General features: G+C 36.7%; 1 protein-coding gene across 1 annotated transcript in view; it reads left to right on the top strand.

Moving 5' to 3' along the window:
- Positions 1-4,195: 4,195 nt before the first annotated feature.
- LOC104626005 (cytoplasmic dynein 2 heavy chain 1-like) overlaps positions 4,196-26,967 on the top strand; it is a gene marked incomplete at its 3' end in the record, with an annotated part of 25,354 nt that continues 2,582 nt past the window's right edge. The window contains exons 1-9 of the mRNA XM_010293812.1: positions 4,196-4,253; positions 7,636-7,799; positions 8,884-9,003; positions 11,519-11,653; positions 12,446-12,589; positions 14,297-14,386; positions 19,608-19,673; positions 23,162-23,212; positions 25,209-25,286. Coding sequence (XP_010292114.1) covers positions 4,196-4,253; positions 7,636-7,799; positions 8,884-9,003; positions 11,519-11,653; positions 12,446-12,589; positions 14,297-14,386; positions 19,608-19,673; positions 23,162-23,212; positions 25,209-25,286 — 906 coding nt within the window. The remainder of the gene's footprint in view (positions 4,254-7,635; positions 7,800-8,883; positions 9,004-11,518; positions 11,654-12,445; positions 12,590-14,296; positions 14,387-19,607; positions 19,674-23,161; positions 23,213-25,208; positions 25,287-26,967) is intronic.

Raw genomic sequence — 26,967 nt, 5'->3', positions numbered from 1 at the left:
ATTATTTATAATTATAATTATTTATAATACTACTTATATGCTATAATCAAATCTTACGTCATCTTTTTCCTTAGTTGAATAGATTGAGCTCTTAAAAATCTCACTGTATTTGAAGAGCTTTTTCAAGCCCTCCCTCAGCTCAAATAATTTTCTTCATGTACCGTTTTTTTCAACATTCTTCTAAAACTGGAATTGGACATGGCATTTTACCAATGTCATCTACAGTACAGTTCTCAAGCTTTTGTGCTCATCACATCTGTTGATGCTTGGATATTGTCTGTGATTCTCTGTTTGCTATCTATGTAGTTACTCAGTTTGGAATAGTAGGACTTGGAATTTAAAAAAACCTGCAACGCTGAAAGTGTTCTTCTATCAGACTGCACCAGAGAATTGCTGAAAATAAATGTTTAAAACCTCAGCAAGTTTGCTGATGACACAAAACTGAGAGGAGTGGCTGATACACCAGAGGGTCAAGCTGCCGCGCAGGGCATCCTTGACAGGCTGGACAAATGGGCTGACAGGAACCTCATGAAGTTCAACAAGGGCAATTGCAAAATCCTGGACCTGGGGAAGAACAACCCCATGTACCAACATGTGCTGAGGAAAGCAGCTTTGCAGAAAAGGTCCTGGAGGTCCTGGTGGACACCAGGTTGTATGTTAGCCAGTAATGGGCCCTTGCTGAAAAGAAGGCTGATGGTATCCTGGGCTGCTTTAGGCAAAGTATTGGCGGCAGGTCAAGGGAGGTGATCCTTCCCCTTTCCTTGGCACTGGTGAGGCCATACGTGGAGTCCTGTGTCTGGTTGTGTGCTCTTCGGTACAAGAGAGACATAGATGTAGTGGAGAGAGTCCAATGAAAGGCCACAAAGATGATTAAGGCAGTGGAGCATCTCTCCTATGAGGAAAGGCTGGGAGAGCTGGGACTGTTCAGACTGCAGGAGAGAAAGCTCAGGGGGATCTTATCAATGTCTATAAATACTTGAAGGGAGGTGCAAAGAGGACATGGTGCCCAGCGACAGGACCAGAGGCAGTGGGCACAAACTGAAACAGAGGAGGCTCTGTCTGAACATCAAATAACACTTTTTTCCTGTGAGAGTGTTGTACTTCACTCACAAGAGAGAAGCAACAATACATTTATTCAATATAAAACAGCGATTTAACAAAGTTTGATAGTAAGTGCAACACTGGTTTAACAATATTTGATGGCAACGTACATTGGATTATTTACTGCATAGAGGACAGGGTCAGACAAAGTTGTCAGGGAGACCCTCCCTTTGAGTCATGAGGTTCAGAAAGGAACCCCTTGCTTTCTAAACTCCTTCTCAGACAGGAGTCTAGGTGTGGCTGTATCCAATCATAGTCCCTAATCTGTTGCAGAAAGGAATCTCAACCTTGAGGAGTAACCTTGAGAAGTGTCCCTACTCAAGGGGAGATTCTGTCATGCAGCCTTCTTTCATTTCTGGAGAGCTCAACGGGCTCTGGGCTGTCCACTATTTATGATGATGATTGATTTATGGTCATATTTGCATGCCAGCAAGATGTCTGGGTCACTTCTCAAGACAGTCCTTGGCTACTGTGTTGCCAACCATCTCCCCAAAGTCCAGCTTAAGCTGGATGCAGCATTATGACCCCCAGTGGTGGTTATTGCTTGAGTGGGGGCAGAGAGAAGCACACAGCTACAGAAGATGACTAAGCACTGGCACAGGTTGCCCAGGGAAATGGTGGAGTCTCCATCCCTGGAGATACTCAAAAGCCATCTGGACATGGTCCTAGGCCATCAGCTATATGGGTTTGGACGAGACGGTCTCCAGAGGTCCCTTCCAATCTCAACCATTCTGTGACTGTGAAATCTTAAATGCACATGTCAACTGTGAATAGGTCTCTTTTCACTTGCCCCAGTTACTAGTACTCTGTGGTCACTCTGTGCCATGACTATTGTGTAAGTTCTGAGCACTTACGTAATTAGTTATATTAATTAGTTATATAATTAGTTATATTAATGGTTAAAATCTCAGTATTTAGAAAGCAATGGGTACAGCGTAACATAACTTTATATAATATAATAAAATAGTAAAGCTTTGCATAGTACTGGTAGGGGAACCACACATTAATAAAGGTTTTATTAAAATGAAAACCTGCTGTCTTGTCAGTATACATATTATTAGGCAATATCAACAAAATGTTTTCATTGTAGTATTTGCAAGTTTGAGATCTGGATATGTTTGCGATTATAAGTAAAACGCTACTTATAGCTTTATGCCTGCAAAATACTTACATTCATTATTCTTTCTAAAATGCATTGAGATCCAAAACCAGAAGTACTGTATCTTTGCCCACTACAGGAAGAAAAAGGAAAAATAATACCTCTTCTAAGTTTCAAAACAGTTGTGAATAACAAAAGCTGAAGATTATACTTACTGAATAGATATTCCTGTTTTTAAGAGAAGGTGAAGAACTGCCTACCTTGAGCAGGACAAACACCTGAGAATTTTGGTTTTGGGTGCTCTTGGTTTTTCTGGGGTTTTTTTTGTTTGTTTTGGTTTTGTTTTTTTTTAAAGAAGAAATAAAGTAAAAGACATAAAATTTCTTGTTTGTTGCAATTTTGCTATTAGGCTGTTATTGTTTCTTTAAACAGTTTGTTAGTTAAAAAGATTTTTAAAGTACTATACCATTAATTTGGGGAAATAAAAAAGAACTCAATTCAATTTTATTCTTAAACAAAATAGATTTCAGTAATTTTTTTTTTTTCCTCCTAGAGTAAAGTTTGCCCATTTTTGATAGATCCTTCTTTCCGGGCTACTGAATGGTTGAAGACACATTTGAAGGAATCACGTTTGGAAGTTATTAACCAACAGGTGCAGTATTTATGCTTGGTCTTACAGTTCTGTTCTGCTTGAGCTCACTCTATTCCATACTTAAGAGAGCAATTTTTAAAGGGATATGATGCCAATCACCAAAAATGGGTGTATATTCCATGAAGCATATAATTTCTCACAGAGTTCTAGGTTACAGTGGTTCTTACATGCTACTGAAAATTTGTTTTCTCAAGGAGGAGATCAGAGTATTTAAAAATGCAGGGTGAACATCTGGTATTAATTCTACAAGTTTGCCTCTTCATGCTGCTCTCTGCAAGAATATCAGTGTGTGTATATATATATATCAGCCTGCTGAGAGGGAGATAGTAAAAGATTTGTAAACAGAGAGATCTTTTGTATTCTTGGTTGCAGTTCACTGGTTTTCATGAGTATATATAAACTTCCTCTCTATCGTTTTTGTGTTGTGTTATCTACATTGGAAATAGTAGGTTGGATTTCAGCTTGAGCTTAAGGTACCTAAGATTAATTGTCTACATACCCAATTGTTTACATGGGTCGTGAGGCTTGGCTCAGTTGCACACTCATAGGCAAGCCTCTAGTGCTGTTCAGGAGTTCCTTATTGAACCCCACCTGGCCTCAAGGTATTGCTTGAACAGAATGTAGGTCTTCCACAGATCACTGCCAGTTCTGTGCAGGTCTTTTAGATACTCTCTGATGGTACTAGATACATATCTTTGGATAATTGAATGCTTCCCCTGTTAGCTGATTGGCTTGATTACCTTTTAGGCTCTGTTGTCTGCATTGTCTAGGATCTCCATTGACTGTAATGGAATCTAAACACCATGTGCATGTTTAGGCACCTACACGCAAAAGACTGCATTTAGATACCTTAGTATCAATGTGAATCCTGTCCTTAGGTCTTGATTCAGTTTTGAGACATAGCTACCTAATAACATTTGAGATGCATTAACTAGCCAGGGCTTCCAGGTGTGCCTGACAGATGTGACATAAGACCTACGGTAGACCTGCTGTCTTCTGATGCAGCACTTGGAGAGCTAGGCATGTTAAATAAGTTGTCTGTATGTCAGTAGCTGAATAGATCAAACTTATTTAAATTAAACACTTGTGGCTAAACCCTGAAATATTATAAGCTTGTAATAGAATTTTTCAGCTATACTACTAATTTTTAGATTTACTCTTGGTATACTCTTGGTAAATTTTTAGATTTACTCTTGGTATAATGCATTCGTGTTCATTCTGAAGTGTTAATATTTCAAAAAACCATGAATCACAGGAATCTATTTTTATTTGCCCAGGACACCAACTTCCTAACTGCTCTTGAGTTGGCAGTGAGATTTGGGAAAACACTTATTATACAGGAAATGGATGGAGTGGAGCCTGTACTTTACCCGTTGCTAAGAAAAGATCTTGTTGCTCAAGGTAAATGACCAAGATCTTTACAAATGCTTGCTCAAAGCTTTTGTAGGTTAGATCTGCATATATCATATAAAACTCAATTTTTCTGAAAACATGAGTATTGTGTAGTTCTTTTTCTCTTTAATATTAACCTGCTGATAACAGTTCAGCACATGAAATACTTTGGAGATATGTTCTTGGTTCGTAAGTGGAAGAATATTGAAAAGTATTTAAAGATTTTTTTGACTGGATTTAGAATGAAGTGTTTTTATCAACTCTTCACAATTTAAATTTTAAGTTAATTTCTAGTGACAATTTCAAACGCATAGTTTTACTTAGGAACTTGGACCTTAAATAGACCAGAAGGTTGTGCAGTTAGAAATCAGAGTTTTAGAATGTTGGTGTTGCTGTTTCTCTTTCATTTGTCAGAAACTAAAGAAGGCACACGAGTCCGTCCCTGATGTGACTTTGGAATGGGGGGGGGGGGTGTGGCATAGAGATAAGCAAAATGGTGGAAGTTGATAAAAGGAGTCTCCCTAACTGATGCAATGAACATTTACATTTTATAACATCTCTACTTTGGAGAGCTCATGTACTCTATATAACTCTGTAACTGCTTTGGATTTAGTTGCTTTAAAAAGGCTGATATGAAAAATTGTGTTGAAAGTTTAGTAAAGATAAATAGTAATGATATAAGTATCTCAGCATGAATTATGTTGAATTATGTTGCATATTTTAAAATTGTATCAAAAGAACTGAGTGGATTGAAAAAATACAATAATGTAATTTTAAAATACCTTCTAAACTGTTGTAATTAGAGTATATTTTGTTATCCTTAGTGACTATATTTCTGCCTCAAGTGTTAATTCCTCAGCATGCACCACAGCCTGTGCATGTAATTACTGTATGAACTTTGGGCGCTGAAAATAGCTCAAGACTCCTTTTTGCTGTCATTTCATCTAATACTAAGTTCTAATAGTGAGTGAGGTAGCAGTAATTCTTTAAATGTAAATACATGGTAAAAATAAATGCAAATGCTATGGAGTTCTTAGATCCATTTATCTCCTATATTGGAAAGGTCTCTTTAGTGAAAAGAAAGTGTTAGTTTAAAACATTCTTCCATTACAGTAGTGCTTGTATGTTTATCCTCGGTAAAAGCTGAGAGCACCACCAAAATGGTGACTTCAGGGATCTGTAGGATGTTAGGTAGAATATCTTCACAACCTTTTTTTTTCACTAGCTTCTGCTGAACTTTGTAAAGCAGAGATGCAGTATTACAGGCATCTTAACTGATTTTGCTCAAGGAATCAAATTAAGAGATGAATATGTCTGCAGAACTGTGGAGAAAGCAAATTAAATGAAAATATACTAGTTTATTCAGGGAAATTGCTTATAACACTCAGGCATCCTCTTTTGCATGTTAATGAGCTATGTTCATGCTAGGTCTGTGCAGGTCTAAACTAGGGAACTGTTTTATGAAAAGGGAGAATGGGTCATTATTTGAGTCTTTTCAGTCACTTCACAAGTAAGCACTCCTTCTCTTTGTCAAAATGTGGAGGTGGGGGCCTGTCTGCATTATTTTGCTTGTGATGACTGTACATCTTTTCATTACTCGGAATGAAACATTAATAAAAATGTGAATATATATACTGCAATAAATTTGTCTTTGTACAGCTTCCATTTTCTGTTTGACATTTTTACAGCATAGGCCTAAAATTTATTCTGATCCTTGGCACAGAAGCAAAATTGGTATGTGATTTTAATCTCTACCAGTGTTTTAGCAAGAGATTTATACTTAGACCAGTTCTGATCCGCTCCTAGTGCTAAAAATAGAGAAGCACTTAACTATGCCACCTCAGAAATGTCTCTGGAAAGGAAATTCTCACTTTGAAACTTTTCATCTTATGATTCTGTTCTTCCTTCTTTTTTAGTATCAGGAGGCAAAATCTTACTCTAGTCATGTGATTGTTTGAGCTTACTCTTTTCTGACCCTGTTAGAATGGAAACCTGTGGTGGAAGGACAGTGGTGAGAGGCCATACATATAGTTTCATTCAGTGGCAGGCATATTGAGAAATGTCAAAGTATTAGGAGTATAAACAAAGATTGAAACCATGACAACGGAAATTTAATAAATTAATTCTTTCTTTCATACTGTGATTAAATTAAATATATTCATAATAAGACAAATTTATGGGATATTTCTTAATGGGATGTTTTTCATTCAATCTAATGACTAGATATTCCAGCATTTTTAGTTTCACAGAATCACAGAATCATTAAGGTTGGAAAAGACCTTCAAGATCATCAAGTCCAACTGTTAACCCCCATGCCCACTAAACCATGTCCCAAAGCGCCACGTCCACATGATTTTTGAACACTTCCGGAGATGGTGACTCCACCACCTCCCTGGGCAGCCTGTTCCAATGTTTGATCACCCTCTCAGTAAAGAAATTTTTCCTAGTATCTAGTCTTAAACCTCCCCTGGCGCAACTTGAGGCCATTTCCTCTTGTCCTATCACTAGTTACCTGGGAGAAGAGACCAACACCCACCTCACCACCACCCCCTTTCAGGTAGTTGTAGAGAGCGATAAGGTCTCCCCTCAGCCTCCTCTTCTCCAGACTGAACAACTCAGTTCCCTCAGCTGCTCCTCATAAGACTTGTGCTCCAGACCCCTCACCAGCTTCGTTGCCCTTCTTTAGACATGCTCAAGCACCTCAACGTCCTTCTTGTAGTGAGGGGCCCAAAACTGAACACAAAGAGACTATAGACTTCCTCTATAACAATTATCATAGAAAGCAATATTTTAATATAATTATGATTGTATAGCGACATCATCCTTCTACAAATGAATGTAACAGATCCAGAGATGAAATCTAATGGTTTTGGATCATGTTCAGAAAATGCTGAACCATCTTAGTTAGCCAATATATAATTATGGCTAGTGTGTTTTGATAGAGTGGTATACCTATGTGGAAATGTAAATGAATATGTTTAAATTATGACACAATTTTTACACACAAGGGAGATTCTCCAGTGCGTCTTCTGTGGTGTTTTGTCTCCTATTCATTGTTTGAAGATTTCAAAGATTTATTAGTATTACTTTTACTTCAAGCGCATTTTTTGCCATTTATGCTTTTTGTACTTTGTAAGGATAACTAAAATATCCTGGTGTATTAAATGTTCTCACTATGCAACTTTCTTACACCAGTGCTATGTTACTGCATTTTTTGTCTAACAATGCAGGATAGCTTATTTAAATTTATTTTTCTTTCCAAAGAATTTATAAATAAATTTTATAAAATACATTTGCATCTACTGGTAATAAAGTATTACACAGACACCATTTTTTTCAGATAATTCTAAAATGTTCCAGAGTGAATATAATACCTACTTATTATTTACAGGACCCCGTTACGCTATACAAATAGGTGAAAAAATGATAGATTATAATGAAGAGTTTCGTCTTTTTCTGTCGACAAGGAACCCAAATCCCTTCATTCCACCTGATGCTTCTTCTATTGTTACAGAAGTAAACTTTACCACAACAGGAAGTGGCTTAAGAGGACAGGTAGGCATTTAGAATAAATATATTTATAACAGACATTCATAGCTACATTCACCTTCTGGAAGAAGCCTTGTGTTGCAGTTTGCATTAATGGTCACAGAAATATTTCTTAGCACACAAATATAAATGGTAAAATTGTATCTGAAATGAAATTTGAATTTTGAGGTCTTGGTTTTATGCACTTTGGAACCAAGTAGTGAGTCCAGTAGGGAAAATGGAAACGATCTCATTGACTTCAGTTGCAACAGATTAATTGCTAAGCTTCTGTTTTCTGTTCAAGATGCATTTATGGTACAGTGGAAACATTTCTGTTACTGCTCTCTGGTGTCCTAGTTAGAGAGTAATGCTAGCATCAAGATACTTTGTGTATGGGAAAAATGTAATGAAACCAAAAAGCTGTATATTTTACTTCTTCCAAAATGCTAGTAGCTTTTGAGTTTTTTTTCTGTAATGTTTACAAAGCACAATGTATCGTACAGATGGAAGAGAGAAAAAAAAGAAGAGAGATAAATTAGGGGAATGAAAAAACATCTTTATTTGGCATGAAACAAGTTTTTCCAAACTATCAAGAGGCTTAGAATGATATGTAAATAAGATGTTGACAAGTACGATATAATTCAAAATGTGAAGCATGAATAACCATACGGATTTCTTCCCTCCACTGGAGATAGGGAATTGACACCATACAATGTAACCAAGTGAATTGACCCCCTCTTTTAAGTGGAAATACAGCAAAAAAACCCCTTTGTTTTTTGTTTTATCTCTGTTGACAGGAGAGGGATTTGACTATTGGTAGACTTGCTGGCAAGAAATTTGCTGCCATCCAGTTTGTGCTTTCTATCACCTACTTCTTTTTATGTCTGATAACAGCATATACTGTCATGAAGACTGCCAGTCCTTTAAACATAGATTTAAAACTGTTGGTTGTATGGTACAACTGAGTAAACCCTCAGGTGTCTACTTTCAAAAATAGACTATATACTGCTGTATGATTAATGAGTATATATTATGCTATATGATAATGAATATATATTATGAAATATTAAGAGTGTTTTTTATCATGTTGAATAATCTCCTTTCTTTTTAGCTTTTGGCTTTAACAATTCAGCACGAAAAGCCTGATTTGGAAGAGCAGAAGACAAAACTGTTACAACAAGAAGAAGATAAGAAGATACAACTGGCTAAGCTTGAGGAATCTCTTTTGGAGGTAAAATAAATTTACCTATTTTATATCTGTTAGATCAATAAGATAGTGTTCATATTGGTATGTTTTTGAATGGAAATGGTGAAAGTATTGGAATAATGAGCCCTCAGAATTTTTAACTGGAGAGAATAAAAGCATTATTTTCCTGGCGCTGTTGGGAGAGTAAAGTAGGTAAAATATGCACATCTGGTATGAAACTGTAGTATTTCAGTACATTAAGCATTGTCTAAGTTAAATGTATGAATTGTTCAGCAAGATACAGACTGGTTTAGTTTGGTTAGAAATTTCATTAACTTTAATGCACTGAAAAGGAGAAAACTTTGTTAAAAATTATAGTACTTCCTTTTCAAATTATGAGTTTTAAAAAAAGCCACATTTTTAAGCTTGTGAATCATGTCAAGTGATTTGCAAGTTGAGAAATGATTCTTTGTTGTGAGAGGAAAAAAGCCTGAAAGAAAATTTCCCAGTAGAAAATGAAAAGACCTGTTGAGAGAGACGTTTAAAACTTTAAACCTCTACAACGGTTTGTTATTGGCAGTGAACTGTACTATTGTTTATAGTTAACATTTTCCTTTCTCATATTTAAAATTAATATTCCAAATTTTCAGTTTTCCTTTTTATTTTAATGAAAGTAATTATGCTCAGAAAGTTGTACACCTCTATAAGAAAATGTATCTTCAAAGGAAAGGAGCATTTTCTTTTTTGTTTGCATCTTGTCATGGATTTCACAGAAGCTGTACTTCATGCCCACAGGAATGGATCCTCAAATCCTCCTTCCTTCCCAAATGTCATAAATGCAGGGACATTGACATATGTCATTGATGAAGATATTAAAGAGTACTGGTCCCACTATGGACTCCTGAGGGACACTGCTTGCCACCAATTTCCGTCTGGACATTGAGTCATTGACCACTACCCTTTGGATGCCACCATGCAACCAATTCCTCATCCACCCAACAGTCCACCCGTATGGGTTCATATAAATTAAACTTTATTTGACTGGCCATTAATAACTCAGTTTTAGAGTTTTGCACATAATTATTTAATGTGATCTGAATTTCCAGATTTACTGTCCCTATTAAACTCCCTATTAAGTCTCAGATACTAACCTGAAACCTTTTTTAAAACTGTGATGGGACACATTTGCCTTACAGGTAGAAGGAAACTTGTTCTCTAAAAAATTTCTGTATTCAAAGTTGATCATTGTTTAGTATCTTAATGTCTGCCAGAAGCTGAGAGTTCAGAGATGCAACAAAAAAAATGGCCACTTTTTAGAACAGACTTGTGTGATCTTGGAACTCCAAAATCTTTCACATCTGCCCAATCTGAATTGTCAAGTGCAAAATTTCAAGTAATTGATGCCTAAGGTATCTGCAATAAAAAGTGGCCAAGCATTAACACCGAGGTTGGTTTCAACTTTGGCATTCTTGTTAGCACTGAAATCAGAATACTCTTTGACTCTGAAGAAAGAAGCCTAAAGCTCAGTGGAAACTGACAGCTGCTACATGGACTTTGTCAGCAAAGAAGGCGGTGCTGGAAGTGTTCTAACTGAACTGAAGTTAATCCTAAAGCAACATTAGCATTCCATCTGAAGTAATCTACTGGTTTTCGTCCGAAAGCCTTGGAGTAAAGACATACATGCTGTGGCTATTTTATAGCTCACACTATGATTCCTTATAGCAAAATTGGAGTCCTTGGAAAAAAACAGATGATCTTGTCTTAAACTCTTTTCAGCTAGAGAACTAAATGCATTCTACTATTCTAACTGGTGAATCTCTGCCTCCAAATACCCTGAAAAGGTGTCCTACAGGTAGTTGTTCAGAACTGACTTAACTGACAAAGAAGCCAATGTTGTGTCATGTGACTAAAAAATTGTACTGAAGTGTATTTATTGAAGATTGTCAGAAAACCTTGAATAATAGTGAATCATTGAAGCTGTCCCCACTTCTTATTAGAAATGCAATTGGTTGCGCAGGAAAACTCAGGGGAAATATGGGATGATCTCAAGGGTTTTGAAGGGATCTCTGATTACAAAATTGAAATTGATGTAATTGTGAGTATTCATCTCAACTGGAAATGAGAACTAAGTTGTATAGGGAGTATTGGAATGGTTTTGTAGGAGAAATGAATTTATGAATGACTAGGTACAGAAAGTCATAAGTAACCAATTTCAGGTTAAATTAGTAGTTACATAGAAGAAAAAATACCCTGATTTGTATTTGCCATGGGGTTATTAGCACGTAAGACTCTGATCATAGAAATCATTCTCAAAAACTTACTGATGACTTAGGTTTCAGAACCTGGCAATGTGGATATTTGGAGTTTGTTCTTGGGTTTTATTTTCCATGCTTCTTTAAAACAACATCTCAGTTTTTGGAGTAACTACCTGCTTTCTAGTGCTCTGGATGCATTCGATGATTCAGAAACATGTACAGGTCAGAAAGAAGAACAGCTTCCAAAATGGGTACTTTACAGTTGGGTTTTTTTGATGTAACATAGATGACTTTTTTTTTTACAGACACTTGCAACATCACAAGGCAATATACTAGAAAATAAGGATCTGATTGAATCTTTGAATCAAACTAAAGCAAGTAGTGCTCTCATCCAAGAATCACTTGCTGAATCTCACAGACTTCAGAGTTTCCTTGATAAGGTAGAAGAATATTTTAATCTTTTATTGCTGTTTTTTTCCTGCTGAAATTAGTCATCTTCTATATAGAGAGGATGAATACATCCAGAGGAGTATAAGATCAGTAACATACTAAATTACTTTTTTGAAGTAAAAGATATTTTGGATATGCAAGTACAGAAAGTATTTTCAGTAATTAAATTCCTTTATTTTGCTCATGGTGAATAGCTACACAATTTAAAGTCTGCCAGTTTCAATTAAAGGATTTTTCCGCAAGGACTTATTGGCAAGTAATGAGTTTTGACTTTAATTTTGCCATCTGCTCTTGCAAACAGTATGGCTCATATGGATGTTCTTACTTAATATATCCCTTCCTATTGCAAAAATTTAGATCATTGGTGATGCTATTCATCTGGCATACTGTTTCTGTAACACATTACAGAGTTTTTGTTTAGTTTAGTTTAGTGTTATTTAGTTTAGTTTTATTTGTTTAGTTTAAAATTTTCTATTGCATTTTGGGACATGTTCTGTGGTGGAAAGAGTCCTCGGTGCCCTAGGATTAATTTCCAAAATGTTCTTCATAATTTCAATAATATTTGCTAAAAATGCTTTCTTCCAATTTTGAAATTTAAAGACAGTGTTGAAGTCTTCAGTACGTGTCCCTCAATTTGAAGAATCAGAAGGGATTCGGTTTTCTAAAGCAGTGCGAGTCATCCAAGTGTTTTTTTGGTGGGATGAATAAATGTTTACGCAATAACCGGTAGATGGCAGTAAGATCCTGGTTTTTATATATGTATGTGGTTTTTTTATCCACAGGAGAGGGACGCCTATCTCCCTTTAGCTGAGAGTGCTAGCAAGATGTACTTTATTATCTCTGACTTGTCAAAAATTAATAATATGTACCGGTTTAGTTTGGCGGCTTTCCTGCGGCTTTTCCAAAGGGCTCTGCAAAGCGAGCAGGTATTTGTGCTTTTCCTGAAGCTGTTAATGCTGCAGAAGGATCAGTCTGCTTTGATATTTAGAATTTGTTAGTTGCTCTGGATTTTTTAAGAAAATAATGCATAATAACTAATGATGAAATGTATAATAAGTAGTGGTGCTGAACTGTTGTGCTTTAGATATTCAGAATACATGCACATGGAATTTTTAATGATCTTATGTTACACATAAATTGTAAAATTGCTATGCTATCTGAAAACAAAGTAACTCTTGTTTGTACTTCAAGGCTTACTCTTTGTCTAAGGTGAATTAGGAAAACCAGGATTGATTATAACTTTACTGAAGGCTTTATTTAAATAAATTAATGATCTAGTCTGCAAATAACACCAATTTTATCATCAAGGTGTAGAATAAGATGTATATTTCTACATTTTTAAGTTGCCTGAAAGAAGATCAAGGCTTTATCTGCTTTTATACAGTTTGTAAGCAAGCATGCAGTCTGTCTTGTTGAAAATGTGATTTTTACCTTTCTGTATCCTAATGGCCAGTATATCTTTCTTACTGAAGCACAGAATTATGTATTTATCCCTTGCCATCTCACTCTTTAGATCTAAAAACCCACACTGAGTAACAAGGTATTTTCTCTTTATTCAGCATCTCCAAAATTAATCTTATTTCTTGTTGTTTCCACTTTAAAAAGTCATTCACCAGCCTTTCATCATGTCGCTTTTGGATTCCCTTTATTCTAGCATCTGTGCTTACCACTTTCCTTCAACTCCAGTCATTACCAGGAACATGGTTCTGACTGTGTGAACTTGCCCTCTTTGAAGTTCTTTACCTATTACTTTTTTGCCACAACACGAGCTTCTAACTTCTTGTTCTTACTTTTGTACTCTTTCATAATTTCTTTTCTTCCTGCCTATTATGTTACCTATTTAAAGCTCAACTTCTGGTTTTGCCTTCTTTGCTTGCTTCCTTTTTTAATTCTCCTCTATCCAATTCTTCATTTTTCCCAAACTGTCTTTTAGACATGGGAAAACTATTAGTCAGTTTGGCTTGTGAATCCAAATTGCCCTCATTTATAAACTTAACTCTTCAAATTCCAGCATAGTAGAAAGGAATTTCTGATAAATCTCACACTACCTGTTACCTCCCTCACTTTTTTCTTTTTTTTTGCCTATTCTTTCTTCTATTATCCTATCTTTCTTTCAGTTTTCTCCTGTTATAATTAGTGTTTTAGTCTGTAAGCTTTGAAGGGCAGGGTATATTTACTATTTTCTACCATGTTTACAACAGTTGGGCCAAATTTGGTGGCAGTTTAGTAACTACACTTAACACCAACATACCTGTTTAATAACATTAAATATAGTAATTCAATACATAAGCAATTTTTTTAGTAAGTGAAAACTATAAGATTTCAAGGATATTGATGTTAGGAGAAGAAACTGCTATCTTATTCTCTATGTGTTTACCTTATAGATAATGTTTTATAATGTTCACAGTCAAAATATTCAAGGCCAAAATACTAATTTCTTAATGCTTCAGCACAAACTTCTCATTTTATCAGTATTTTATCATCTACTGCAGCTGAGTTCAATAACATGTTTTGAGAACTAATAAGTGTCACATAGAATCCAGATTATTTGTGTCATTCTGCTGAAATTTACAGGGTACGTAAAAAGATTTTTACTTCCACATGAATTTTTGAAATCCAAATTTTCTTTTTAGGATTCAAGTAATACTGAGGAAAGAATCAAGTCGCTTATTGGCTCATTGAAACATACAGTGTATGAATATGTTTGTCGTTGTTTGTTTAAGGTAAGATTATATTTTTTCTGACTTTTATACAGTGCACCGGGTTTGAAGGTATTTGAAAGTATTCTTTCAGCAACCAAAATTTGATCTACTTCAAATAAGCTGTATTGTGTAAGTAGTACACACGTAACACATGCAAAAAATTACACTTGCAATATTTAACATGCAAAATGAGGAGGACTAAAAATTAGGATATGACAGAACTAAGATTGCTTATGCACATTTCTTCACGGAGCAGTTTCTAATGGACAAGGCAATTCTCAGCCTAGTCCTATTTCTGCTTTACCTCTGGCTCGTCTGTCTCATTCTGGCTTTATAGCCACTCCCATGCTTCACAGTCTTCTGAGCACTCTTATTCTGTTTGCTCTTATTTCTAGCATTTCTAAGTATGAGTGTTTGACCTAGCTGTCATGTAAGGTTTTGTGTGATTACTTGTTGGTTGGTTGTTTTTTAAAACCCGTTGTAATATTCTCCTTTCCTGCGTCAAATCTCTATCTGCTAGCTTGTTTGTTTCTATCTGTTCCCTTGTTTCTCCATTAATGTTCTTAATGTATTTCTTGTTTTCTCTATATTTGAATCAGGTGGCTTTTCTCTTTTTGCTTTGTTGGTGAAAACCTAGGATAGATATGCCTTTCACTTTCAATTTAATTTTTACTTTCACATGGAACAGTCAATTACAGGAGGTGTTTGTCTGATAGTGCGATGCAGAAGAATGCATAGTAGATCTGCATAGGTGGTTTGAACAGTAGTACAAATCGTGCAAGTCTGGAGTTTGATCCAGTGAGAATGATGAGATCTTGGAAAATTTCACAACAGCTCCTCCCCTTTCCCCTTAATGTAGCAACACTAAACTGAGGTTGCAGTTATTTCTAAGGATTTTGTCTTATCAGTCCAAATGGATTCTCATGAAATATTCTCATAATTTACTGTCTGTGTTTGAAGTCATGTGTATGTGAAGCTATCCAATGAGTCATTACATCTTTTGAATATTGGAAGACAGCTTTTTTATATATCAGAAAAGATTAAAGATTTCACAGAATCACAGAATCATTAAGGTTGAAAAGGACCTTCGAGATCATCAAGTCCAACCGTTAACTCAACACCACCATGCCCACTAAACCATGTCCCGAAGCGCCACATCCACACATTTTTTGAATACTTCTAGAGATGGTGACTCCACCACCTCCCTGGGCAGCCTGTTCCATGCTTGACCATTCTCTCGGTGATGAAATTTTTCCTAATATCCAATCTAAACCTCCCCTTAAAGCAAGGCAGAGAGAGATTTCTAGTAAGAAAGATTTTCACTGATCTGATTGGAGTTTAGAAAATACTGAAAGGGTAAGTGTTACCGTGCAGCTTCAGACTAATGGTCCATCCCATTTAATATCATATTCTGATAGTAGAAAGAACAAATAAGCTCCTCACACCATCAGCAATCCACTGCTAATTCTGCCTGTTATCCTTGCAAATTTTTAGACTGCTGTGACACTGAGGCTTTACTAGTGCCTTCATACATGATATAGCTGATACAAGTTTATACCTTCTTAAGCATGTTAGAATTGGAAAGGATGGTTTTGTTCGTCTGTCTGTGGTTAATATTTATGTTATTGTGTACATAGACTTCCTGTATGGTCATAAGTGAAGTGGTGCCAAGAAATTTTCCTGAGCAGTGGAACTGGCCTACCTGTACTGTTAATTTGTCAAAATTGTTGCTGTCATAGGTTTGTCCTGGTCCAGTTAGCATTCTTCCAAACTGTTCCCATTCAAGTGTTGGACACTAAATCATCCAGGGAGCATTCTAATAAGCAGTTTGGATTTGTATTTGCTTGCAAACCCTGTCTGAGAGGATGAGAGCTGAATGGTGTGGACTTCAGCCATTATGGCAGTTGTTCGCAGTGTCATACGATGTTCATGGATGTATTTTATTTATGAATACAAAGAGAACTTTAGTGCTTTGCTAAGTTTGACCTTGATTCCTAGTTGGGGCCTGTTTGCTCTCCAGTCCTACCCCTGTAACAAAACCAATAGTACATAAATGCAAAAATAAAATACAATGTCCTTTCTTTGCTTTAATTGTATCTTTGGGGATACTTTGTACTGTATGGTTTTGCAACTGAGAGAATTAATAAAACAGAACTACTTAAAGCAGCAAACAACAACTTTATGTATTGGTATCTGTAGAGATATATATTATGCCAAGAGTTTTTTGTGGCTGCCATCATGCATTTCTGCAGTTGCCTAAATCCAGTTTAAATCAGCTGTGGCTCATATGAATTGAGTTATATATAGCCTCTTGGTAGGTCAGTCATTCCAAGGGCAATTAAGACTAGTAAGGTTATGGTCTTTACAACATACATGTCCCCTTAGTCAGTCAACCATAATTCTGGAACCTAATCACCAGATAAATTATTAAATAATAAATATGTATTATTGGAAATACAGGTGCAGATGCAGTTGAAGTTACTTTTACTGCATATGAGGAAACTTCCCAGAGATCATTAACACCTTGAAAATCCTTACTCCATGTTTTTATTCTATGTTGTTCTTATATGGGAAGATCATGGAAAAGAACCTCCTAGAAGCTATGCTAAGGCACATGGAGGACATGGAGGTGATTGAAGACAGCCAGCATGGCTTCACCAAGGGCAAATCCTCCCTGACCAACCTAGTGGCCTTCTAGTATGGAGCGACCACACCAGTGGACAAGGGAAGGGCTACAGATGTCGTCTATTCTATCTGGACTTCTGTAAGGCCTTTGACACGGTCCCCCACAACATCCTTCTGTCTAAATTGGAGATATATGGATTTGATGGGTGGACTGTTGGATGGATGAGGAACTAGTTGGATGGTGCTATCCAGAGGGTAGTGGTCAATGGCTCAATGTCCAGATAGAAATCGGTGGTGAGTGGTGTCCTTCAGTGATCCGTACTGGGAACAATACTCTTTAATACTCTTCACCAATGACATAGACACTGTGATTGAGTGTACCCTCAGCAAGTTTGCAGATGACACCAAGCTGAATGGTGCAGTTGACACACCTGAGGGACAGCCTGCCATCCAAAGGGACCTGGACAAGCTCAAGGAGTGGGCCTATGTGAACCTCATGAGGTTCAACAAGGCCAAGTGCAAGGTCCTGCACCTGGGCCGGGGCAACTGCTGGTATCAGTGCCAGCTGGGGGATGAATGGATTGAGAGCAGCCCTGCCGAGAAAGACTTAGGGGTACTGGTGGATGAAAAGCTGGACAGGAGCCGGCAATGCACGCTTGCAGCCCAGAAAGCCAACCGCATCCGGGGCTACATCAAAAGAAGTGCATCCAGCAGGTGGAGGGAGGTGATTCTGCCCCTCTTCTTTGCTCTTGTGAGACCCCACCTGGAGTACTGCATCCAGCTCTGGAGCCCGCAGCACAGGAAAGTCATGGACCTGTTGGAGATGGTCCAGAGGAGGGCCACCAAAATGATCAGATGGGTGGAGCACACGTCTCCTGTGAGGACAGGCTGAGAGAGTTGAGGTTGTTTAGCCTGGAGAAGAGAGGGCTCCAGGGAGACCTTATTGCAGCTTTCCAGTATTTAAAGGGGGCCTATAAGAAAGATGAGGACAGACTTTTTAGCAGGGCCTGTAGCGATAGGACAAGGGGTAATGGTTTTAAACTAAAAGAAGGTAGATTCAGACTAGATCTAAGGAAGAAATTTTTGACAATGGCGGTGGTGAAGCAGTGGCACAGGTTGCCCAGAGAGGTGGTAGATGCCGCATCGCTGGAAACATTCCAGGTCAGGTTGGACAGGTCTCTGAGCAACCTGGTCTAGTTGAAGATGTCCCTGCTCATGGCAGGCGGATTGGACTAGATGAGCTTTAAAGGTCCCTTCCAATCCAAACTATTCTGTGATTGTATGATTCTGTATTTGTCTCTTTCTAAGCTGACATATCAGCCTTGTAAAAACACATTTGCTTTAGAAAACAGTAATAATAAAACAAAAAGAATTTGGTGTGCTCATGTAATTTTGGCCTCAAAAATATAACAGACATTGAGATGAGAAAGCCAGTATTAGTCAAACAGTTCATCTTATACCTTATAACATGTACATACTATTTCCTGGAGTATACTTCCTCATATTTGGTCCTGTCTCTTTGGAAAAGTCCCATGCAATTAATTTTTCAGTAGTATGCTTGGTAATTTAATATTCTTCAGAGTGGTAATTCTCTGAAGCTAAGGACAACCAGGCTGTCACTTTGAGGTACACATAAAGTATGTATGAAGCCACACCATGGAAATTTCATTGTCAAGAATAGAATAGGTTTCTATAGGAGTGGGGGCGTGTTGTGTTCATCAGCTGGCTGAGATGCCTATGCTGTGCAGACTTAACCCAATCACATGCATCATTGTTTTTTCTTCTGTCCTTTCCTTTGACCTGTGTTTTATGCTTTTATGTTTCACTTCCATGAAAGGAAAAGAAGAGGTACCACTTGATTTATGCTTACTTAAAATTTTAATGAGAGAAAATATGTGTATATCTTCTATTGTCTGCTAAAATACATCTTCCGCATTACAGACAGACTTTGAAAATTGGAGGGCTAAATCTAGGCTTCTGAGTGGTCCTGGTTTTCCAGGGTACCAACTTCCATTTTTTTGCTTTGACTTCATTACATAGTAATCTGTGCTTTCCAGCACAGCTTTCATAACCTATGAAAGTTTCTGTGTATAGATGCAGGAATCACCGTTTTGACAATCCAATATTTAAAAAAAAAAAGTGTCTTGAATGTTTGCATGGTTTTATTCTGTGGCTCCAGTAAATCTTTATTCCTGGTTTATTGCTCCAGTGCTTAGAGACTGGTTGAAATTCAAGTGATGCAACAGACCTAGGAAAAAGTCAGGAGGTTATAGTTGGTTTTTTTTTTCCAAAACTCTGTTTCAAAAATTTCCTATAAGAAGATTTCAAGCATTTCCTATGCAGAGTTTAAAAAATAATGGATTCTGTTTAGTATGTTTCCTTTATTACAAGTACCTGTTTTTACATCTAAATTCAAGTGAAGAAGAACTTAGATACAGGGTTTGGGTTAGTGTTTGTCTCTAAGTTGCAGGGGTGTGTATCAATTTTGAATTAGGATATGTGTCATTAAGTTACTACTATGGAATTAGAGGTGTTTTATTAATGAAATTTTGTTACTTGTAAAAAAAGCAGAAAGGTGACTTTTGATGAACATATATTTTTACTGCTCTTATTTCAGGCTGATCAGCTAATGTTTGCTCTACATTTTGTACGAGGAATGCACCCTGAACTTTTTCAAGAGAATGTAAGTACTAGAGGAGAAAACACCCAAGTGATTTACTTAAACTTAATATGAAGAGTAAATAAGTAGATAAAAAGTTCTTGTCAGTAAATATAGGACTTGGGATTTTAAATGTATATGCTACTGTCTTTCTGTGATAGTTACTTTTGGATGTCAACATTATATTTATTAGGTTCAAAGTGAAGATTGCTATGAGAAAGGTAGGTAAACAGTTGTCTTTTAAATAGACGTCTGAAAAATACGCTTATGAAGGGTTCTTGCACTTTTTTGCAGGCACTGTATCAATGTTTCCTGCCACCATGTGGCTAGTCATTTATCCATCCTTCCAGTTAAATACGGATATTCCTTTATAAGTAAAGTGATGGATGCACACTTGTCATTGTGACCAAGGGTTGCTTGTGCATTGTGCCTTGGCATTGAAGTGCAGAAAAGGCGTGCAAGACCTAGGGAGAAATTAAGTCTGATTAGATTTAGATTAGATAGTCTGATAGAAGTCTGATTCTGCAACCTGCAATTGAAGACACTTAAAGTGAAGAGTATTCCTGGAAGGTAAAGTAATGAAGTTATCTTTTGTGCATTTCAGACATTGATTCTTCAGTGTCTAAGAAATCCCTGGACCAGCGATTATTAACGTCCTCATTTGCAACAATGTCTTTAAGAGCCCACTGTACAGAGAATGTCCTTCTTGTATGTTGTTCTCTGGCTGCATAAGTATGGGATTCTTTGCACCATAGTGATGGTCACCAGCTATGGACACCAGGATGATTTCATTCTGGAACTGTTTATGTTTTTGATAGCATAGTGGGATGTGGTTGATACAGGTTCAAACCACATTTAATAAAAATGGCTGTCCATTCAGTTTTCAGGCAAGTTCTGCATTATTAGCATATTCACAAAAAAACTGAGAGGTGTCACGTGACATTTTTGACAGTGGTCTGAATGAGGCCTAATCTGAAAACGCGTGATTTCTGAGAGGCTACCCTATTCCCGACAAAATTGCAGCAGAGCTTAAGTACTGCTAACCCTTATTTCTGTAGGGCAGCACACACCTCAGTAACAGCATGTTCCTCACTTTGGGTATTAGGGAACGTTTTTGCCCAATGCGGAGGTTCGTAGTGCATGTACATGTTTCTGGTAAAATGAGTACTTTTAGTGGTGATTGAATTGGTAACTAAAATTTAAACACCTGTTAAAATTTACCTGAGCATGTTATCGTAGACTGTCTGTATAGGAAACCAGTAAAAAACAGACCTGTTAAAGAAGCAATTAGTTTCATCAGAAATGAATTTTATAAAGGAGGTCAGATGTTTTACTGCTAAAATTGCTTACTACTTTGCTGGCTGAGATGTACATGCCAAAGTTATAGTGGTCTATAGTGTAGTGAAATTAGTCCCGTAAAGTCTGCCTGCGGTAGGACAATATGCACAATTGACTCAATACAATTGCTTAAACATGGCTGATTAACATGAGTCAAGACACATTTAATTATCTAAAATACCTACATGGAATGGAGAGACAGAGCTATGGCTTTCTGTACTAGAAACTGGAGACCAGGAGTATTAAATGGTAGTAGATGGCAATTCACGAGAGGAGAGTCCATTACAGGGTCAAAGGTAAAAATCAGATAATACATTTGAAGGAAGTAGCGGAACATGATTATATGAAGGATGTGGGTTTAAGGTACAAGGTTCAAGAAAGGTTAGTTGAAACTTTTTGATCTTATGAATGCAATGTAATTTTATTGCAGACATATAGACTGACCAGGTGAAAGCTCACAGTCTTTCAGCAATGAAGCTGCCTGATAAAAATAACTCAAATTAATCTTGTTGGTAGAGGCATACCCTGGCTACTCTTCGTTGTTAGAACTTCTCTAATTCATCTTTATTATTTCTTTTTAGCTTCTGAAAATATCTTGCTTTATCTTTCTAGTCCCTGAGTTTATAAAGTCATGAAGGCAGCAACCTGCAAATAGTCTTCTTACTAAATGAAAGACTAGCTGCCTAGGCTTCTTAAGTATTTGTAATTACTGCTTTATGGGTTGGTTGCTATTGTTTAGCGTGCATTTCTGTCAGCTATTAGAGCTCTTAACGAGGTTAATCTAGATTACATATAATGCACATTCCTGCAGTATCTCAAGAATTAAAACAGGCAAATAATACCAATAATTTTCTTTCTCAATAATTTTTCTTTCTTAAGTAGAAGTTATTTTAATTAAATTGTTAAGAAAAGAATGCTTGTGCAAAATATTTATTGAGGAAAATGAAGCTGAAGTGGTTATTCTTTTAAAGTTATTTCTTTTAAAGCTTTTAATGTGATGAGGCTAGAAGATGCATATTATGCTTCTAGAACTGTCCCAAAAGAGTTCAACCTTCTGCACTTATGAATTTTTTGCATACTGATGAGAAATTTATAGTACAACTTCAACATTATACTACAGAACACCTTGGCTCTTAGTAGAGACATTCTCTTTCTGAATCCATACGTTTAGATTTTTCTGAGGTGGTTTTACATGTCCCTACATATTATACTTCTGCTTTTCTTCACAAAAATATTACACAATTTCTGGTTTTAAAACTGTGGAGCCTTCATGTATTTTTCTGTGCACGAGCATTTTCTTTGTAACTGAGAGAGGAGCATCAGTTTGTAATTGAAAGAGAGAGTTGTTTCAAGACTCAACTAGATTGACAGATGCAAAAAGATGTGCTGTGGTCTGTATCGAAGTGGAACTAGTTGATTGACTTTTTCATTTGGACTGTTACTATTGTCTTTTAAAAAAATTAGTTCTTTATCATAGAATTATAGATACTGATTTTATAAAATTTCAATACTTATGAAGATTTTTTAATATATTTCTTACCACCTCCAAATATAGGATTATGTCATTTCTAGTATGTTTTTAAGTACTTACCTAATCTGTTTTAAAATTATTAAAAGCTGTCTTCTTGGATCCAAATACTGAGTCTAAAAGATTTAATCATACGTAAATTCAACTTAAATTTCCCTCTCATAATGCAACCAAAGTGTTCCTAATACGAATCTGTTATATTAAGTATTCCTCCTGTTCAAATAACTGCATCTTTTGGATACTATAACATGAAACGCTATTTAAACATGGATTCTGTAGTTAACTGTTGCATGTGGGCTGCTGACGCCCTGTCAGGCTGAATGTGTATCCTTGCCAGCCACGTATTTTACTTCTTGCTAGTCTGTAGTCAGGCAATCTGGGTGGTTGCTGTGGGTGCTGAGAAAGGATAAGACTTCTCCTTTTGGTTCTTTTTCTTATAAAGCACTGCAGTCACTTAGCTTGGATTCTGCAAAAGGTATTACATACTGCTAGGATTACCTAGAGTTTTAAAAATGTCTTATAACTCTTTCAGAATCTAAGCTTTAATTTTATTATCTTCCTGTTTTGCCTACGTGCTACTACATATTAATCTTTATTCTTAAAGATTTCTTCTGACTTATCCAAGTTGTTCATTTACTCTCTCTAGGAATGGGAGACTTTTACAGGTGTGATCATTGGAGATACTATAAGAAAACCAGTAAGCTACATTTATTTGTGTATTTTGAAATAAGGAACATTTACTTAAATCCTGAAAAGTTAAAGTTGTATTCATACATTAAGGGAACAAATATCTTATCACATAGTAATATAAAAATATAAAAAAAGTTTGAACTTTTTGAACATGGCAACTAATTTTCTAATTTGCATAACTTTTTGCCTTTTTTGCTTTTTTTTTAATTTTTCTATTACCAGCTTTACAATTTTTTGTTTCAGTGGTGTGTTTGAGAAGGTTTCAAGTCCTCTTCTGTAACTAAAATCAGTGTTTCTGAATTCCTCTTCTTTTGCTGATCAGGATCAGCAAATGATCAGCACTGCTGATCATTTTGCTCTTCTTTTCCTTCATTCAGGATCAGGCTAGCTCATTTCCATTGGGCTTAGCTAAAGTTTTCACCATTCACAATTACTTTTACCCTGATAGATATCTAAACAAGGCTAAAGGTTATCTCGTACATCTAGTGGTACAAGACAATGACAAGTGTGAATACCTTGTTTTTAGAATATACAATCACAGAATAGTTTGGGTTGGAAGAGACCTTTAAAGCTCTTCTAGTCCAACCTGCCTGCAATGAGCAGGGACATCTTCAACTAGAGCAGGTTGCTCAGAGGCCTGTCTAGCCTGACCTGAAATGTTTCCAGCATTGGGGCGTCTACCACCTCTCTGGGCAACATGTGCCAGTGTTTCACCACCCACATTGTCAAAAATTTCTTCCTTCTATCTAGTCTAAACCTACTCTCTTTTAGTTTAAAACCATTACCCTTTGTCCTATCGCTACAGACCCTGCTATATCTATGACACCAACTTTGTTCACATGCATGCTGGCAGAAGTGGCAAGTCACTTAAAACACAATATATTACTCAGGCTTTCCTACTTAGTTAGCTGCTTGCTAAAAAGATCCTTAAATTCCCAATTTCTCTAGACCTTACATGACTTTACAGGTTTTGCATTTCAGTATGAATATAGAAGTCTCTCTTCATCTCAATTAAACGTCAGTGCAGTTGGTGATTGTCAAGTATTTTCATTCTGTATGTCATTTTCAAGCTCTGTGAGATCTGATTATATAATGGAATTTAACACCAGTCCTACCTCTACCTCACCTAACACACAACCCATAGATTTTGGAAAGATTGTGGACGTACATGATTCATCTGCAATTCTAACTGGAATGTATATTGCAGACCCATCTCAAGTTTATTCCTAATTGCTTCTGAGTTTCCTACTGCTGTTCTTTTTCAGGCTCTTATAACTGAGACATCCTTTCACAAGAAAGCTTTCCTTTTTTTCTGCTGAACATTTAAGATTATTTTTGAAGTTGCTCAGTGGTTGAAAGATCCAACTAAATTTCCATACAGAGACTGTCACACAAGTTAATGGTGCCATTACATTCACTTTGTGTAGTGAATACAGAGATTCCACTGGAGCTTAAGCTATGTTGTTCACCCTTAGAATTTCCTACATCCCCAGCATCTACGGAGCAGAAAAATAGAGCTCTGGTTAGACTTTATCAGTGCAGAGATGTCCAGATGTGATGCTTTGTCTAGTGAATTACCCCAGAATTGCCCTTTGTGTGAAGACACATCTTCTTCATGACTGTGAAAATGTGCAGTGGAGTTATTTTTTGAAGTCGGTTGGTTAGAGTGCCTATGCAGATAGACAATCATTTGGGCCATTTTTTTTTAATGGAAGAGAAAACTACTTAGAGTTAAGTGTGTCATACAGATACTCGAAATGATAAAATACTTTTAGGCTCAAGTTGTTAAGCCAATGTTAATGTGAACAGTATATCTCAAACTTTAGTCATTGGTAGTTTTTGCTTTGTTATGCCATTTATGAACTTAGCAAAAGACTGCAGAAAGATTCCTGTTGTGAATAATATTTTTAGTAAAAACATGGGGTTTGCAATCTTATTACTGAATATAGTGTTTTACAAAAATTTGTGTAACTTATGTGTGTAACGTAACTTGCTTCAATAAGGATTCACAAAGAAGTGTTCGTGACCAGCTTCCCGCTTGGATAGAACAGGACCGAGCCTGGGCAGTAGCATCTTTGAAGGTATACATCACGTGGTGGGTTGAATTTAACTTAAAAGGCCTTTGGTTTTGGCAAAGAGTAATTTGGACTTGAATACTCAAATACGTATTTGCCAAATGGAAATATTTTCTTATTTTAAACTGTTTATTGCATCTTCAGAAACCATGGCTTAATATATATCCACTTGAAAAAAAAACAGAACACTGGGTTATTTTAAATTTAATCTCTTTTTTCTGAGCCTTTTCATGTGTATCTTTACCCCATGTACAATGAATTTCAATGCATGTGAATGAACCTATCATCTTACTGAGATTAGAAAATACTGTAAGCCTACCCAAGGCACTACAGTTTCTATAGATAGAAAAATATACAGAGGAAAAGTTGCAAACAATATTTAAGTGGCAGGTTTCATTTATGTAATGACTTTCACAAACCACTTCATATTGTATTAAAAACCATAAACTGTTAATTGGGAAACTAGTTTTCTACTTACCAGATTTCCATGCACATCTTTAAAGGTATTTCAGGGTTTATTATTGCTCAGATCGAGTAATTTCAAATTAAAACAAAAACCACTTTCTTGCTTTTATTCATCCTGCAACAGTCAATGTTGAAGTCCTCTGACCCTGAAGGGAACTAAATGAAAATGCCTGTCCTTGAAATTCTGTGTTGGGCTCTTCTCTTTGTGCATGTAGCTCAGCAGCAAGAAGGAAAACCTTGACCAGTCTTTGGCAAGGACTTTTGCTGCTAAATGCAGAGTTTATTGTTTTTCATTTCTCTACACTAAGGATCAGGAACAATTGCAATAATGGTGTGGCAAGCATAATTGTTAGAGGAATCAAACAAACAAACAAACAAACAAACAGAAAGTGAGTAACTGGGTGAATCAGTAGCGTGTACTGATAGAAAAAGAACCTAGTCATGATTAAAGGAAAGGACTATAATTAGGTAAAGACCAAAGTTTAAAAACAAAGAACCTAAAAGTTAAAAAAAAAAAATGTAGAGCAAATACAGAACTAACATTTTCAGGGAATAGGTAAAAAAAAATATTAAATTTAAAACCTACCCTTTTCTTCTTTAACTCTGAGGATAAAATTGGTTTATATGATATCACAAAATCACAGAATCATCAAGTTGGGAAAAGACGTTTAAGATCATCAAGTCCAACCATCAACCCAACACCACCATGTCCACTAAACCATGTCCCAATGTGCTATGTCTGCACATTTTTTGAACACCTCCAGTGATGGTGACTCCACCACCACACTGGGCAGCCTGTTGCAGTGTTTGATCAGCCTCTCATTACAGAAAAATTTCCTAGTATCTACTCTAAATCGCCCTGGCACAACTTGAGGCCATTTCCTCTCCTTCTTTTGCTAGTTACCTGGGAGAAGAGACCAACACCCACCTCACCACCACCCCCTTTCAGGTAGTTGTAGAGAGCGATAAGGTCTCCCCTCAGCCTTCTGTTCTCCAGGCTGAACAACCCCGGTTCCCTCAGCCGCTCCTCATAAGATTTGTTCTCCAGACCCCTCACCAACTTCGTTGCCCTTCTCTGGACACACTGGAGCACCTCAGTGTCCTTCTTTGTAGTGAGGGGCCCAAAACTGAACACAGCACTCAAGGTGTGGCCTCACTAGTACTGAATATAGGAGCACAATCACTTCCCTGCTCCTGCTGGCCACACTGTTGCTGATACACG

The sequence above is a fragment of the Phaethon lepturus genome, unplaced genomic scaffold (assembly GCF_000687285.1).
Source record: "Phaethon lepturus isolate BGI_N335 unplaced genomic scaffold, ASM68728v1 scaffold609, whole genome shotgun sequence".
In the NCBI taxonomy this organism is placed as follows: Eukaryota; Metazoa; Chordata; class Aves; order Phaethontiformes; family Phaethontidae; genus Phaethon; species Phaethon lepturus.
The sequence above is the reverse complement of the archived record's forward strand: the minus strand, read 5'-3'. Positions and strand labels throughout refer to the sequence as shown.